This window comes from Mytilus trossulus, chromosome 5 (genome assembly GCF_036588685.1).
Source record: "Mytilus trossulus isolate FHL-02 chromosome 5, PNRI_Mtr1.1.1.hap1, whole genome shotgun sequence".
NCBI lineage: Eukaryota > Metazoa > Mollusca > Bivalvia > Mytilida > Mytilidae > Mytilus > Mytilus trossulus.
The window spans coordinates 63,855,447-63,874,093 of record NC_086377.1 but is presented as its reverse complement, the minus strand read 5'-3'; the positions used below and the strand labels follow the sequence as shown (position 1 = coordinate 63,874,093).

General features: G+C 33.7%; 1 protein-coding gene across 2 annotated transcripts; it reads left to right on the top strand.

Moving 5' to 3' along the window:
• The first annotated feature begins 10,003 nt into the window (after positions 1-10,003).
• On the top strand, positions 10,004-15,050 carry LOC134719038 (short-chain collagen C4-like). Of its 2 annotated transcripts, none has more exons than XM_063581967.1 (4): positions 10,004-10,173; positions 11,137-11,202; positions 12,631-12,873; positions 14,057-15,050. In XM_063581967.1, the coding sequence occupies exons 1-4, from the start codon at positions 10,062-10,064 to the stop codon at positions 14,296-14,298; spliced, it is 663 nt and encodes a 220-aa protein (XP_063438037.1). In that variant the 5' UTR covers positions 10,004-10,061; the 3' UTR covers positions 14,299-15,050. The 2 variants fall into 2 exon arrangements, with proteins under 2 accessions (XP_063438037.1, XP_063438036.1); XM_063581966.1 differs by lacking the exon at positions 10,004-10,173 and adding an exon at positions 10,360-10,581.
• Positions 15,051-18,647: the final 3,597 nt, after the last annotated feature.

Here is an 18,647-nt window from a genome sequence, read left to right as displayed (position 1 = left end):
ATTTTTTAATATGTTACAGAGGCAAAAATATGAATAACATTGAAAGACAATTACAATTATGTCTTGGAAGAATTGAAAAATGGGCCTCGGAAAATGGTTTTAAATTTTCCACTTCTAAAACGGTCGGGATGCATTTTTGTAACAAAAGAAAATTGCATCTTGATCCAGAACTAACCTTGTACGGCAACCCAATTAAAATGGTTGATGAAACCAAATTTCTTGGTTTACTTTTCGATAAAAAGTTAACCTTTCTACCCCATATCAAAATGTTAAAAGCGAGATGTTTAAAAGCTTTAGATATTTTAAAAGTTGTCGGCAGCACTGACTGGGGTGCTGATCGCAACATTTTACTCAATTTATATAGATCTCTTGTTAGATCGAAACTAGATTATGGCTCTATAGTGTATGGCTCTGCAAGGAAGTCCTACATACAGATTCTCGATGCTGTGCATCACCAAGGTTTGCGTCTCTGTCTTGGCGCATTTAAAACCTCACCAGTTGAGAGTCTGTATGTAGAGGCTGATGAGCACTCACTCACTGACAGACGTTTGAAGCTTGGACTTCAATATGCTGTCAAACTAAAAGCCCATTCAGATAATCCTGCCTACAGCTGTGTTTTTAATCTGATTTATGAAGATATTTTTGCAAAACATGAAAATAAAATTCCTCCGTTAGGTTTACGTTTAAAACCACATTTAGCTTCTTTTGATTCAAAATCTGTTGCTCAAGTTCAAACTTGCAAATGTCCTCCATGGGAACTTCCCAAACCAAAAATGATATTTGATCTCCGTGAACACAATAAAAATAAAACAAATCCTCTTTTAATTCAGCAACACTATGCTGAAATTAAAGCCGATTATCTAGATTTTTCAACTGTCTATACTGATGGATCAAAAGATGGTGATAGAGTTGTATCTGCTGCTGTCTTCAGGGACAGAGCTGCAACCCTCCGTTTGCCATCTGATGCATCCATCTTTACTGCTGAAGCAGAAGCAATAATTTTGGCTTTGAAATTTATTGCTTCTTCAGATAAATCCAAATTTATTATATGTTCGGATTCACTTTCATGTTTACAAGCTATACGAAATACTAAAATTAAAAACCCAACAATCCTGAAAATGTTATATGTAATGAGGAATTTAAAAATTCTTCTGAAAGAAATAATATGTTTATGGGTTCCGAGTCATGTTGGAATCCTTGGAAACACAGCTGTAGACCTTGAGGCAAAGAATGCCCTGGGTGATCCTCTATCTAACTGTGATATACCATATACTGATTTTAAATCTAATATTAGAGAATATGTTTTTAATATATTGAAAAATAAATGGAGTAAAAAAGATGATAATAAATTGCATGAAATTAAACCTAGTTTAGACAAACCTTTTGATAATATTATGTGCAGAAAAGATCAGTGTGTTATTACTAGATGTCGTATTGGTCATACTATAGTAACACACGAGGTGACTGGGGTATAGAAATATGGTCACTTGGTCTTCTCCCGACCGGCAGTAAAACGCTTGCCGAAGTGGGGCGTCCGTTTGGCTGTGCGGGATGTATCAAGTTCGCAGTCACGTCCGGTCAGATGGGGACGTTAAATCCGATGCCTCGTGTAAAGAGAATGCCACGCTCTTTGCACGTTAAGAACCCTTGCAACAACTCTTTGAGGGGTCCGTAGGTGGCCTGTTGTAAGGCAAAATTTCTGTCCCTATCCAATAAACCCTCCTTTTCCGGTGGCAGTCAAAATTTCTCCGACCATCATCCCAGATGGCCTCTATTATATCAACCTACCTATTGTATTCATTGTGAACTTGTTCTCGTCCTGAATATGCATGAAATATTTGCCACTGGACGTTAAGCAACCAACAATCAATCAATCAATCTTTTAAAAAATGAAGATGAACCACAATGTGTTCCTTGCAACTGCAAGTATACTATTAAACATGTTTTAATTAATTGTATTGACTTTGCTGATATTCGTAAGAAGCATTTCAATGTCAATAATATGTACGATTTATTTAATGATGTTCCATTTACAAATATTGTTGCTTTTTTAAAAGAAATTGGAATTTATTATAAAATATAAAAATGTTATTATATTTAAATCGATTTTAATTTTTATCACGTTATTTTACTGTTGATTTTTATTTGTATATACTCAATTTGCTTTAGTCAAGAATTTTAGTATATTGAAGGACTTTTTGTCTTATTTTAAAATATGCTTTAAATTGTAAAAATATTCGAATTAGCTCTCGCCGCGATATAGCCTTTTTGTGCTAATGCGGCGTAAAGCAACCAACAATCAATCAATCAATCTAATATTAGGATAGAACTTTTTCATTTTTTCGGTCTTTCTTTATCACTCTCTTTTTTTTTCTTTTGTTCCGCCTTTTCTTTTTTGTCCTATTGTAAAAACACAAAAAATTTAGTACATTTTACTTTTCATTTGAAGAACTATTCATCAATATTCATTATCCATGCATGCATCTACTTATACTTTTAGGAGATAACGCAGAAGAAACTACATTTATAAACATTTGAATTATGTTGTATATTTGTTAGAAGAAAAAAAATATTGTGAATTAAAGACCGTATGCAATTTATAAATCACTAACAGAGGAAATTTAATTCATGAAAAAAAACAGATAATAAGCAACCTGAAATTCATTGTGTAATAAAAACACTTGCCTCCATATCACAAACATTGGAAACCTGTTTCATCTTTTTTTATGCAACTGGTGTGGATGTTAATACACTGTCACTCATTTCCTGGAGTATTAAAATCTAAGTGTTACACAAATGCAAAACATGTTTAAAAAGTAGTTCATGACTGTATTAAATAGTTAAGGTATAGGCGCACATTTTTAAAACCTGGTATCACTCATGGAAACAATCTCCGGCGCAGAGCTCACATATCCGTTCCGTTCAATACTTTGTAACACTACACTCAATATGACCTCTGCCATACCTTTTTTTGCGTACTTTTTTGTTCCCAATCTCTAATCAAAATCTACATTACTGTTTATTTAATTAAGATACTTTTATGGAAAAAAACATAAAAATTCTCACTTTTGCGAAGATAAGTATATCAAACGGAAAATTTTGCTATGTTTATTAACGTTATACTAAAAGTTGCATTTTCGTTAGAGATTAAATTTCTTTCGTAAACACAGCCGGTTGTGAAGGGACTATTTTGTCACCGTAATTACCATTTTTTACTATTTTACATTAATTTTATATTAATTTCTACCTATAATTGCAATTACTATTATGTTCTGTAATGCCTGTAATAGTACAGATTCCCGGAGACATCATTTTAAATATTTACCCTGCCACGTTGTTTTTTTTTGTCGGCGAAAAACAACATGATGCTTGTTTTGTTTTGTCATAGTGAAGTTTGATGTAACCCCATGCTTTCTGACATATATATCGATATTGAAATCGAACACCATATTCCAAAGACAAACAGACGATACCATGGCTTAACATAGAAGCGATAGTAATACAAAGAAGATCACAAAATACTACACAGGTAACTAATGACTGTGAATTACGGATCCCAGGTGCTCCGGATGTAATAGTTTGTGTTCAGCTATTTTGTTCGACTTCTCATGACATGAACAATTTGATAATTGTTCGCGTTCCGTAATTCATAACGCACATTAAAATTAGGTGTACTAAATTGACAAGGTAAGTACTGTCTGTAAAGTAAAATCCGTATTACACCTGGATATTTCTTGTTACTTCCAGTTAACTAATGATTGAGTACTTTCTACGATTTTTTAAATTTTGTCGTATATGAAAATATATACATCGATTTGCAACAGTAACATTGAATACAATATAATTTTAGTATTAACTTTAAGATAGAAGTTAAATCTACATATAAAGTCATAAAATAACAACAAACTAGTTGCGCCGTAATCGCATTCTCCCTCCTAAGAAAAGTTTAAACCCCAAATGCGACCAGTGAGAGCAATATATCCATGCGGCTAAAAAAACCTAAATGATTTGAATAGGTCAACGATTTATATAAGTAGTATCAACTTTTTCAATTTTAATACAAGTGAATTTACTAAAAGTGACCGGACGATTGATTTTGTAATTTCCATGACATACTATATATAGCTAACCAACATTATAAGTAAGGTTCCATTGTATGTAAAATGTCAATAACGATACCTGGCTTAAAATATGAGATCGGCTGGAATAAATATCGGGGATAGAACTATCTATGTGCAAACGTCATGATAGGTTTTATGAATTTCTTTTATAGATCACTTGCTTTGGCCCGGAAAAGACCCAAAGGAGAAATACTTGTACAAACACTTAGTTAAAACAGTTGGCACTGAATAGATATACGAAGTAGACAACGAGTATGTCTCATAGAGGATATGATCTATAATTCAAGCAAAACTTGTCGTACACGAATAACAAGTGGATGTTTGGCAGAAGGACTAGATTTACCAGGCAGTGACATAGATATAATGTACATAATGAATCATATTGACGTTGTAAATAATATAAGAAATATTAAACACATAGTAGATCGCACTATACTGGTTATGGAAACAGATATGGAGCATCCTGGATTTTCTTAACTCAGATTGGTAGCAGGTGGTGAAGACGACACGGGTTATATTTTATTTGAACAATTTAAAAGTACTAGCACAGGTATATATTTATCAGCGAATGCCTTTGTTAAAGCTATAAAGCGACGCAGTTATCATTTCAATTTTTGTTTACATGGCCCTTGTCTATCAACCAAAAGTGAGACTTTTGATTTTGCATTCTGCCTACGAAGTAAATATTTACCTGGCACCGCACTTCGATGGGCATGTCGTTATCGACAGCAGTGGCCCCCTAATGCCGTAATTGACAAAATTCAAACATATGGATGTTTGTTAGTACCTATAGGACCTAAGATCTTATCAGATTGTAATTTATTATGGAGATTATCTTTCTCCGTAGCAGAAAAACAACTTGTACATTCGTTTAATTTCTCTCAACTATTATGCTACGGTCTTCTAAAATTTACATTAAAGTGCTGGATCAACACAAACGAGGATATCAAAGATTTATTGTGTTCTTACTTTATGAAGACGGCTTTATTCTGGGTTTCGGAGGAAGTGGATATTGAAACATTTCAATTACCTAAAATATTTGTTTGCTTTTCTCTCTGCCTTGATAAACTAATATGATGGATACACAAATGTTACTGTCCGAACTTCTTTATACCTGAACACAACATGTTCCTAGGAAAGATCGATCAGAATAATAATAAAAGTCTGCTCAATGCGCTATATAAAATTAAGAGTGGAGGAATTGATGGATTGATCAAAAACATAGTTTCGCCTGGTGATCATCGTTTATTAAATACAAAGAATGAAGCTCCGTTCATTAAGTTAGACTTCTTATTTTACAGGATTCGTGGAGGGTTGAGGTCTCCCAAAAACATTTCAAGTTGTTATAAAATACTGGCATGCATTGAATCTTTACTAATCGATGAATCGTCTGCAATTGCTATTGATGTGTATAATTTTTATAATGCCAAAATCAGTCAATATATAGCGCAGCTACTACCACCACCAAACACAATAAACAAAGATTATCTCATTCACAAACATTTTCATAGATATTTACAAGACGGTATAAAGACAGATGCTGTGTCGGGTTGGTTGTTATACGCGTCGTTTTACTATGTAACAGGAAATTACAACGTAACACTCAGCCTAGCAGATTATGTTTTATCAAGATGCACAACTGATATCGTGTATGCAGCCTATTTGAACTATCCCGATGAAATGGATAAATACAGACGAAATGTACATTCTACAATGACATTGTGTGAAAAGATGAAAAATGCCACAATAAACATGGTCGAGTACTTACAGAATTCATCATTAATCCCAAAAGAATTACAGTTGATGTTCAAAGACGACGACAAAGTCCGAATATCGCCTGTTGTTATGTCTCATTGTATAAGATTTCTGTGTTATCATCATCTCGGAGATACATCCAACAGAGGGCAGGCATTACGTGATTTAAATTTAGCTGTGAAATATAAGTATTTTATTCCAGATCGTTCATTATCTTATTCATTGAACATTCTTGGACTTTGCTATGAGACAACAGGCGATAAAGACACAGCTTATCAGTGTTATGATAAGGCTTCCCAATTAAATGTGTTTTCCTTTTTCAAGGCCGGTGACGTACAAGAGTGACTGGGATATAAAAATGTAGTCACTTGGTTTTTATTCCGGCCCGCAAATAAGGATACCAAACCTTATTGGCTTCTTCAAAAACTCATCGTTATCGTGAACAATTTTCAGACTAATATTCATTTACGTGTTATATCGAGTTGCACTGTGTTCTTAAACATTGTTACACAAGATTGAACATTGATACAATGTAGATCTTACCTGTACGTCCTCATACTGTATTTAAGTTATAGCATACGCAATATGTATTAAACAAATTCAAGTGGAAACTATATCCTGAAATATTCAAATTTGTTTGACAATTTATCAACAGCACCTCTCCCCCTAGGTGGATTGCCTTGGTCAAAGCGGTTGCATGTCTAAGTTACCATTAGAGCTATGCTAGGTGAAGCATTGTCTCCTGACAGGGTCAACCATGCTGGACAGATCGAATTAAGCGATCAAATTAAAGCGATCCGAGTTTCCTGAAGGTTACAATTGTCTCTATCTATAATGAACTTTGCCCAATAGTTTCAGTGGAAAATTGTTAAAAATTTACTGTTAAGGACAATAACTCCTTAGGGGGTCAATTGACCATTTGGTCATGTTGACTTATTTGTAAATCTTTCTTTGCTGAACATTATTGCTATTTACAGTTTATCTCTATCTATAATAATATTCAAGATAATAACCAAAAACAGCAAAATTTTCTTAAAATTACCAATTCAGTTGCAGCAACCAAATATCGGGTTGTCCGATTTATCTGAAAATTTTAGGGCAGATAGATCTTGACCTGATAAACAGTTTAACTTCATGTCAGATTTTCTCTAAATGCTTAGGTTTTTGAGTTATAAGCCAATACTGCATTTTACCCCTATGTTCTATTTTAAGCCGAAGAGGCCAACTTGATTGGATGGCCAGGTCACCGGACACATTTTTTTAACAAGATACCCCAAAGATGATTGTGGCCAAGTTTGGAATAATTTGGCCTAATAGTTTCAGAGGAGAAGATTTTTGTAAAAGATAACTAAGGTTTACGAAAAATGGTTAAAATTTGACTATAAAGAGCAATAACTCCCAAAGGGGTCAACTGACCATTTCGATTATGTTGACTTATTTGTAAATCTTACTTTGCTGAACATTATTGCTGTTTACAGTTTATCTCTATCTATAATAATATTCAAGATAATAACCAAAAACAGCAAAATTTCCTTAAACTTACCAATTCAGGGCCAGCAACCCAACAACGGGTTGTCCGATTCATCTGAAAATTTCAGGGCAGATAGATCTTGACCTGATTTATAATTTTACCCATGTCATAATTGCTCTAAATGCTTTGGTTTTTGAGTTATAAGCCAAAAACTGCATTTTACCCCTATGTTCTATTTTTAGCCATGGCGGCCATTTTGGTTAGTTGGCCGGGTCACCGGACACAATTTTTAAACTAGATACCCCAATGACGATTGTGGCCAAGTTTGGTTAAATTTGGCCAAGTAGTTTCAGAGAACATTTTTGTAAAAGTTAACGACGACGGACGACGACGACGGACGCCGGACGCCAAGTAATGGGAAAAGCTCACTTGGCCCTTTTGGCCAGGTGAGCTAAAAAACTAAGGATTTTCTTATCCCAGGAAAAGTTTACCATAGCCCTATTTGGCACAACTTTTTGTGATTTTGGATCATCAATGCTCTTCAACTTTGTATTTGTTTGGCTTTATAATTACTTTGATCTAAGCGTCACTGATGAGTCTTATGCAGATGAAATGCGCGTCTGGCATATTAAATTATAATCCTGGTACCTTTGATAACTATTTGTTTATATGGTGTAAGACGGAGGCCATAAAACTAGAGTATCTAAGACAGTGTAGCCATGCGTTTTAGACTGTCTAGCAACAGGATACCTTCGAACACTCGAATAATTGTTAGAAGGGTTCGTAACGTGCAAAGATCGTGGCACTCTCTGGGTATCGGATGCAACGTCTCTATTTTGACAGGGCTGTTGTGATTTCAAACACCCTGCATAACAAAACAGATGTTCCACTTAAGGTTTCAAAAAGGGTCGGAAGACCACGTTATGACCACATGGGTAGCTTTTGGTTTGGTAAATTTGCGTAACCTTTCTTCTCGGTTTGTCTTTTTGTCGTTAAAATTTTGACCATGGCAATTCGTGTTAATTGTTGTTGTCGCCTTTGTATAATTCCCGCCTTCTTTTAAATTAATGTAAATTAAGCTGAATCATACATATATAAAATTTGAAATCTTTGGGTTTTTTTTTCTTAAACCTTTCGACTTATTCGTATAGTTTGTAAATGTGTCCTTCAGTTACGCCATTGTCGTCCGAGGTATGGGAGAGGGGCGCTCGCTTACATGTTTAACCCCGCCATATTCTGTATGTGCATGTCATGAGCCTGTAATTCAGTGGATGTCATTTGTTGATGTATATCATATTTGTATTTCATTTTATTTTAACATAAATCCGGCCACTAGATTTCCTTTTTAATTGTTTTATATTTGTCAGTTTGAGCCCTTTTACAGCTGACTATGCGGTATGGGGTTTACTCATTGTTGAAGGCCGTACGGTGACCTATATGTGTTAACTTCAATTTCATATGGTACCGGGTGGAGAGTTGTCTCATGGGCATTTATAGCACATATTGTTTTTTTAATAATGCAAAATTAAGACAGAACCGGTTTCGTTTATAATGTATCATTTAAACTTCACGGATGTTTATGAACGAAAGAACGCCAAATAATTTCTAACACGATGACACGTTCTGACTCTTCTTAACATAGAAAGTCGTTTTATGTTATCAAATGATAATTCACTGTAGCATTATTGACTTAAATCCTGTTTGCTTGTATAGATATTTTAAAGTACACGGATATCCTTTCAATCTAATCGCAAGCAAATGCATGACAAACTATTCATAATGATAAATTTTACGTTTCCTTAGGAAAGTATGATCTGTTATTTAAATGGACAAAAATCACTTATTAACTAAATGAAAAACAACATTTTTGTCTGATGAAAATTAGCCAAGGATGAGTAGAATTCACTTTTTTTACTTTGTAAAGACAGATAAGTCAACAAAATTCAAATATAATTGAAGGGATTGCAATTTCAGAGACAAATATTTTAATTTCTGTTACCAATCCTCACCCCTCTTTTTTGACGAGAGGATTGAAGTTACGACATAAGAAATATATCTGCTATCATCTGTGAAACGAATATTCCATAACGGTCAACCAATTCGTAATGGTGTCCGTAAAATTTACGAAGTGATGATTTCAAATAAACCATTTGGAACTCTTGGTTTAATAGCTTCTTTCTAAGCAGCAACCCTCTATCAAGGAAGTCATGGTAGGAACATAAGTAAACTGTAAAGGCCATTTTGATCTGAACAGCTGTTAAAACACTGAAAACGTAAATAGTTTAATCATTCAGTCAATGTTATTTACTTTCTAGATTTAGGACTGCTTAGACGATTTGTGGTTTATTTTACCCAATAAATCCATAAAAGTGAATCCCTGCAAATCGACAGTTTATGAAAAGATGTCTGATAATAGAAAATGTTATTACAACTCAAAACTGCTTAATTCCAGAATACGATTTGTATACAGTGCATATCACAAGTTTGTTTTCATGAGTCGATTTTTTTCATTAAGATAAGTTAGCGGGATACACAATATCATTAAACAATGTCGTCTACATACGCTATACTATTTAAATATAGAATATGTTTACCGTCATACCCGACTACATATTAATGTCGCATGAACTTTTCATTTTGCTACCTTATTCTTAGTTTGATATCACGTAATCAAATACCTGGATTATTCATGAACAAATTTATATACTTTAGACATGGAGTACACACCAGTATTTATTAATGCTATGTTCGTTTTACTTGTTGGTGTATACGTATATAAAAATGAACGAAGAATAGCGGACATCTCGACCACGCATGATGGAACAGGTAATTAAACATGAAAAACTCAAATAAATGTTAACGACATGAATACAGATAAGGCAAATATGAATGCATGCGTCATAACTCGGCCGATTCCGTACAATAGCGGAATCACCCGAGGATTGCCGATTGAGATGCATTGTACATTACAGTATTTTTATAAAAATATTTCTATATATCATTGGTCCGATGTTGTAAGCCAAATTTGTCCGTCACACTTTATGTTACGTTAACAACTTTGTTTGAATTATAAATGATAAAAGCTAGGAATTTTAAGGAAACATACACATATAGATATGGACTACACACCAGTATTAATTAATACATATGCTTTGGGCATAGTACTAACGGCTATATACGTATACAAAAATGAAAGAAAAATGGTGGACATTTCGACGAGGCATGATGTGACAGGTAATGGAAACTAGAATTACTTTAGCTCAAATCAGGTAAATACAATGTGTTATTATGATTTGATTTCAAACATATAATGTGATTTTTTATAGGTTGAACAAGTTGCTTAAACCACAGAAGTCCCGTCCCTATTTGTCATTAGATTTTAGTTTTTCATTGAAATATTGTACTGCTTGTAAAGAATGAAACATGTTATTACCAAAAAACTACTGATTTTAAAAAGAAATTATTTAATTTTGAATGGAACGCATCTTCTGATTGTTTGCTGTTCTATGTTTATCAGGTTATAAACATAATTTTGTCATGTCATTGTGACGTCATCAACGTTTTTTCATGATTTACCCGGGTTTAAAATGGAATTTAGAATTTAATTATAATGAATGACTGTAATATGTTTTTTTTTGTCTATTCGAGATAACATTATGTGGTGCACACTTTCGAATAACCCGCAATAACAATTTTGATGGTATGTCTTCATAGACAGAAAAAATATGACAGTCATTCTTTCAATATTTTTGAACGAATACCTTTGTTGCACGTACTATATATTTACAGGAGTGACATACATTAGATGGGGTAAGAAGCTATGCGATGGACCCAACGCAGAAACAATATATTCAGGTAAATCTGTATAATAATTGTTATCCTAGAAAATGTCAATCCTATTTAAATAATACGTTTATCAATACAAATCAATCGATATTTGGTTAAATCAATCGATATTGGTTAAATTGATACATATAGTGTTAAAGCAATCGATATAGGTTGAATCCATCGATAGTTGGTTAAATCAATCGATATAGGGTAAATCTTTACATTGATATTTACACCCCCAAGGGTGACTGGGGAATAGAAATATGGTCACTTGGTCTTCTTCCAATTGGCAGGAAAACGCCTCCGACAGTGGTGCGTCCGTTTGGCTGTGCGGGATGTACCATGGTTGCAGGCAGGTCCTGACAGAATGGGAACGTTAAATCCAATGCCTCGTGTAAAGAGAGTGCCTAGCTCTTTGTACATTGAGAACCCTTGCAACAATTCTTTAATGCGTCCGTAGGTGGCCTGTTGCAATGCAAAATTTCTGTCCCTATTCAATATACCCTCAGTTTTCAGTAGCAGTCCACCCCCAAGGATGACTGGGGTATAGAAATATGGTCACTTGGTCTTCTCCCGACCGGTGGTAAAACGCTTGCCGAAGTGAGGCGTCCGCTTGGCTGTGCGGGATGTATCAAGTTCGCAGTCACGTCCGGTCAGAAGGGGGACGTTAAATCCGATGCCTCTTGTAAAGAGAATGCCACGCTCTTTGCACGTTAAGAACCCTTGCAACAACTCTTTGAGGGGTCCGTAGGTGGCCTGTTGCAAGGCAAAATTTCTGTCCCTATCCAATATACCCTCATTTTCCAGTGGCAGTCCAAATTTCTCCGATCATCATCCTATATAGCCTCTATTGTATCAACCTACCTATTGTATTTATTGTGAACTTGTTCACGTCCTGAATATGCATGAAATATTTGCCACTGGACGTTATGCAACCAACAATCAATCAATCAATCAGTAGTAGTCCAAATTACCCCCGATCATTTTACCGGATAGCATCTATTATTACAAGACCTACATATTGTATTCATTGTTAAGATAATCTCGTTCTGAACATGCACGAAATATTTGAACGTTAGGCAACCATGAATCAATAAATACATTGAGTTTCTGTTTCATTGATCTATAACTCGCACCTCATATTCATAATGATAAATTATAAAATCTATGTTTGTAATATTTAGTCGAATCAAAAGAACAAACTATTTATTAAGATGGTCTGAATGCATTTTCAGAATAGAGAATAACGAGCAAAAAGTGCAGAAAAATATGCAAAATAGAGAAAAAGTAAAGAAAGATAGGCGACAAAAATAAGAAAGAGAATAACGACCTGCATAAATATTAAGAATAGAGAATAGTAAGGTGCTAACAAATATATATAAAATAGAGACAAATTAAATATCGAAATATATAAACCAATCCACCCTTACATAATAATAATTACTTTGTCAACAGGTCAAATAGGTGGAGGTCACTACGCACATACAGGGGCAAGCGTGAACTATGTATGCTTACCTAACGACCCGGATGTTGCACAGCCGCTGAAACCTCAATGTGATTACGATTTGATATATGGAGCAGAATACCAAATTGGTGCCTATAACCAGCCGCAAGGAATTAGATCTGGGATAGAAAATCGAGACGCTGCATGTGCAGTATGTTTAGCAAAAGGCAAAATGGCATCAATAATGATACCAGGTAAATAAACTCATCATAGATACCTGGACTAAATTTTGAATATACGCCAGACGCGCGTTTCGTCAACAAACAGACTAACCAGTGACGCTCAAATCCAAAAAAAGTAAACAAGGTCAAATAAAGTACAAAGTTGAAGAGCATTGAGGACCAAAATTCCTAAACGATTTGCCAAATCCAGCTAAGGTAATCTTTGCCCTAGGTAGAAAAGCCTTAGTATTTAAAAAATTCTAAAATTTGTAAACAGTTTATTTTATAAATATTACCATATCAATTATAATTCATGTCGGCACAAAAAGTGCTGACTACTGGGCTGGTGATACCCTCGGGGAAATAAATCTCCACCAGCAGTGGAATCGGCCCAGTGGTTGTAAATAAACTCACTATAGATACCAGGACTAAATTTTGTATATACGCCAGACGCACGTTTCGTCTACAAAAAGACTCATTAGTGACGCTCGAATTCCAAAAAAAAAAAAAAACATTTAATAGTCTGAAATACAGGATTTTCATTTCAGTTATAAAGGAATGGTCAAAAAGCAAATGTATTCCTATACTTACAGGATAGAACTTAATGGGTCCTTGAAAAGCTTTTGTACGAATCATAACGGATTGTTTTATGGTAAATAATTTCAACTTTAAAACACTTTGCAGTCATAATTCTTATTTGTCAAAAATGATCTTCCAATTACGTAATTTTTTTTTTCAATAGTACATTTGAAAGACAGTGTAGAGGTGTAGCGTTGTTTATTAAGCTCTTGGACCAATAAATTTATCCACATACATGTATAAACATTACGATCCTTGTTTGACAGCTGTATTTTATAAGACAAATATATATATTCGCTATTAGGTATCACTTAAAATTTGACCTTTTCAACTTCAAACTTTTGTCTGAGAAGTTATCTTTTAATGTTGAAGCGCTTGAACTGCAATGCAATTCTATCTCAATTCCGAGAGGTAAAACTACTTGACAACCCCTAGTTTTGAATTTATCTAAAACATTATTTATATAAACGGTCGAATAATGGATATAAATTCCATAAAAACTGGCAATAGTTGTTTGTGGAAGAACGGACGTTCGGATAAACGGCTGTGCATCGCACCCCATATTAAGCAAGGGACAATAACATATGTGCTAATTTGAACAAAAGACAAATAAACCTCTTTGTGTTTAATATTTCAGGAAGAGATACCTGTTACAAAGGATGGACAAAAGAATACAATGGAATTTTAATGGCAGGAAAGTATGACCACTCCGCTTCATCAGAATACGCATGCGTAGATAACGATGCTGAAGCTATAAGTGATGATTCAAAGGATGACAATGGAATTTTATTTTATCCTGTAAAAACAGTCTGCGGATCATTGAAATGTCCGCCATATAAACAAGACACAGCAGTTTTGTGTGTTGTTTGTTCAAAATAGCAATTTGAAAATTGGTCTTATGTTGTGAGCTGGTATGTTAGCTGCATTCAAATCAAATAAGGAAATATTTCGATTTTGTAAATTACACTTGTATTCAACTGAAATTAGCTTCAGCTACTGCGAATATTCTATATCGGTTATGCTTGTCTATTATTTTATATGCAGCTTCCGAAGTTATTACAATTCTTACACCACAGACTATAAAAATGGGAGTGGCGGGCGGGAGGTTTTGAGCCCTCAAAGAAATATCTATCAGCGACTTTATACTTGTATTGAAAGGGTTTCTTACAATCTACATTTCAGTTTATCAATTATTATATATTTCATCCTGGATGAGTTATTTTTTCGATGTTCACTTGTTCCGTCAAGTGCACATCACTTATATACCACTAAAGTTAAGATTTTTCCATATAGAAAAAAGGGTAAGTGAGTGTATAATATATTCATCAACTTCCTTCTTTGACTAATCTGATTTGTTTCCAGTTCATTTATATTTGGTTAAACTAATATTGTTTGTCTGAGATAAATGTCTATTAGTCTTTTTTTATGCTTGCTCAAGAGGGCTGTCCGTTTAGACGGTTTATGATGTACTAATATCTATTCAATGCTTATGTTAAAGGTCTAAGTAGTAACATCGCTAACAAATTAAGTATATGTCCTTGTAAAAATCATACAGAGGGTGATTCATGACATGTCACGGTAGTATTTTGTTTAACCTATTTCATAAGAATTATGGTTGATAATTAAAATTGTGTCTCGGTCTAGTTATTTGCCTAAATCTGCAAATTTGGAGACAGATTTGCAATTCAGTTGTTAGAAGTTTTTTCTATTTAAAGAAAACTTGTTAATTAACTGTATTATACAAAATATTTTAACAAATATCATTTTCTTTGGTTTTAAAATCATTTTTTTCAAATGAGTCATTTAAGGGGAAATAACTCTTTTAGTACAAAATTTATACTGGGCTAATAGGGAAATTTTTTATATTTACTTGTAGCAAGAAAACAAGTTCGGTGACACCATGTTTTCTTTTTATTTTCTTAAAATATATTATGAAACCTTTCTTCTCACAATTTATTTCAAAATTCTATCTGATAGAATTTTTTTTATGCACACTAATGTGTTTTTTCATGAACAAACTAACCAAATTTTGGCAATTTTCAACGACTCATAGCTCGAAAAATAGCACGGTGACCCATACTTTTTATTAAATTTTTGAAAAGAGCATAGTGAAATCTTCATTTTGGCAAAATATAAAAAAATTCTGTCTCAAAAAATATATACTGGTGATCTACCTTAAGTTAATAAACAAAAACAATAATGTTTTAATATTGTTAACAAACAAAACCCTAAACTATTTGAAAACATTAAAATTTTGAATTTACTAAATAGTTTGTTTCCATAGTAACCCCCCCCCCCTCCCCAAGGGTGACTGTGGTATAGAAATATGGTCACTTGGTCTTCTCCCGACAGGCAGTAAAACGCTTGCCGAAGTGGGGCGTCCGTTTGGCTGTGCGGGATGTATCAAGTTCGCAGTCACGTCCGGTCAGAAAGGGGACGTTAAATCCGATGCCTCGTGTACAGAGAGTGCACGCTCTTTGCACGTTAAGAACCATTGCAACAACTCTTTTGATGGGTCCGTAGGTGGCCTATTGCAAGGCAAAATTTCTGTCCCTATCCAAGATACCCTCATTTTCCAGTGGCAGTCCAAATTTTCTCGACCATGATCCCAGATTGCCTCTATCGTATCAACCTACCTATTGTATTTATTGTGAACTTGTTCACGTCCTGAATATGCATGAAATATAGCAACCAACAATCAATCAATCTATAGCAACCATTAAGAAATGTGTTAAAATTCGAAAATGAAAAATTTCTAAAATTCCTAAATTTTAATCTGTTTATCTCATAAGACCAACAAGACATTTTACTGACAGATTTTGAAAGACAACATTTTATAAAATCATAAAATAAAAAAGAGAGTCATGTGTTTCTTTGAAATCTATGAGCCAAATATTGTCCATTTTCACAATAAAATCTAGATTGCCAAACAGATGAATAATCAAACATTTTGAACTAACCTTAAAAGGTAAAACCTTGCATTCATTGAGCAATCTGACACAAATTTGTTCATTACATGATTATAAAATGAAAATATATGATATTGACAGATAACATTTATAGAAGTACCTTCAAATACGAAAAACTACTGCCACTATCAGACACTATTGACATGTAAAGTTTTCGGAACGATTTATCAAAAGTTATTGCAATACTTCTCAGGATCCTTTACATTGTAGGTATAGAAACTAAACTTGTATTGTAAGTTTGGAAATGTGCCTGCCAAACCGCCATAGGCTTGAATGAAATTAGATGAAATATTAGATTTTTCTCAAATATGATATAAATTCTACTATTTGTATTATTGGTTTATTTGTTTATGATGATAGATTTCTTAGAGAAAAAAAGGAAATCCGCACCATAAAGATATTGTGACTATAGTTTTCGACTGTTAATAATATTAATAACGAACATTGGAAGACAGTGTGTAACAAATAGGAGCATAGTACTGTAATGACCAAAATAGGCTTTACAAATAAGTTTAATCATGTAATAAATTTAATAAAAGATAGACGACATACCAGTGAACATTCAATCTTTTAAGTCGAGAATAAACTGTCAACGTTGAAAAGGGAAATGAGCAAAATACAAACAAAAGTAAACAAAACACAACATAGAAAACTAAAAACTGAGCAATACGAACCCACCAAAACTGTTGGTGATATCAGGTTCTATGGAAAAGTAAGCAGACCTTGCTTTGCACGTGGCAACCGTCGTGCTGCTCATATTAGTACACACCATGTCTTAATTCTAATTCAAAATGTCACATTTGGGAACACGGAATGGGATTGTAGTTACGACATAAGAAACATATCCGCCATCATCTGTGAAACGCTTATTCCATAACCGTCAACCAACTGGTGATAACGTCTGTATAACTAAATCGGTTTGGTTTCTGAGCTTATCTCTATGCATACATATGATGTCTAAATGAATTACAATTTGTATCTGGTAGTCTTTAGAAGACAGACAAAATAGCTAAAAATTTCTCAACAACAAGTATTGCAATAATAATATTTTGTGTATTTGAATAGGGTTTTCTTTTATTTGGCAGCGTATTTCTCAGGTGGAAACAGAATAACTTAATCTCCCTCAACAATTGATGTAAATCTAATTCTGAAGAAACTAGTCTAACAATCTTTCATTTCTTTAAAACAGTTTTTACCCAATTATATTATATTAATGAAATTTTGTGTGTTCCATATAAGCCACAATTTTGAAATAAATTTTTGACAAACAGTATCCATGAAATCTGCATGTTATGCTATGTTCATATGGCGTGGAAGTTAATATAAACGAAAACTGAGCTTGTTTTTTCCGGATATTAAAATTTGCCCAAAATAATACTGCTTGATTTTTATATCTCTGTCGACCGGTTGGCGACCTAGTTCCCCGTAAACTATATAATTTTGTGTTAAGAATTTTAGATTTAAAACTAATTTACAGATTTTCTAATGCATCACATGTATCAGTATTAATAAAATTCAGTCTAAAAGATCAAGCTGATATTTAACAGAAAGCAGAAACACCCGTCCCATTCTCAGAACTACTTCGTATATAGCTTTTAAGGCCCACGATTTTCTCCTTGTCGTACACCATTACCACAAGCAACCAAGTATTTTGAATTACAATTAGTATATGATATACTAGATAAAATAGCACGGTACATAATAAATATTACATTATACATCTTACCATTTATATTATGCAATTACATTTTATAAAACAAATCACCTCGCTTTACTATGCATGAGTATATATTGTTATGAAATATTTTTAAAACTGATTTTGAGTTCATTTGTGTCTTTTGCAATGATTAGAAATAAGAAGATGTGGTATGAATGCCAATGAGACAATTCTCCATTCAAGTCAGTTAGTACAAAGTAAATAATTATAGGTCAAAGTATGACCTTGTACACCGAGCATTTGCTCAAACCGAATCGCAAGCTATATCAAAAGAGCCCCACAATTAGTTTAAATAAGTTTTAGCTAGAGATTTGAGCCGGGTTTATTATTACTCCGCAGAAGCATATCGGAATCAGTAATGACGTAGACAGTAATCATTATAATCGTTATCATGTTCATTGACCATAACGACGATGAAAGCACATCATAAAATGACGTTTCGACATCATATAAGTTAAACCAACCAAATCATATAGGATTAGAAGCGCATAACATAATGACACCACCACATGATATAAGGATATTTGTACATCGTATATCAT

Bases quoted from the DNA above. Each gene is read 5' to 3' on its own strand.
- LOC134719038 (XM_063581966.1), top strand. From the start codon at position 10,464: ATGGACTACACACCAGTATTAATTAATACATATGCTTTGGGCATAGTA. The intron at 11,203-12,630 runs GTAAATCTGTAT...CTTTGTCAACAG, and splicing joins CGCAGAAACAATATATTCAG to GTCAAATAGGTGGAGGTCAC. The intron at 12,874-14,056 runs GTAAATAAACTC...TTAATATTTCAG, and splicing joins GGCATCAATAATGATACCAG to GAAGAGATACCTGTTACAAA.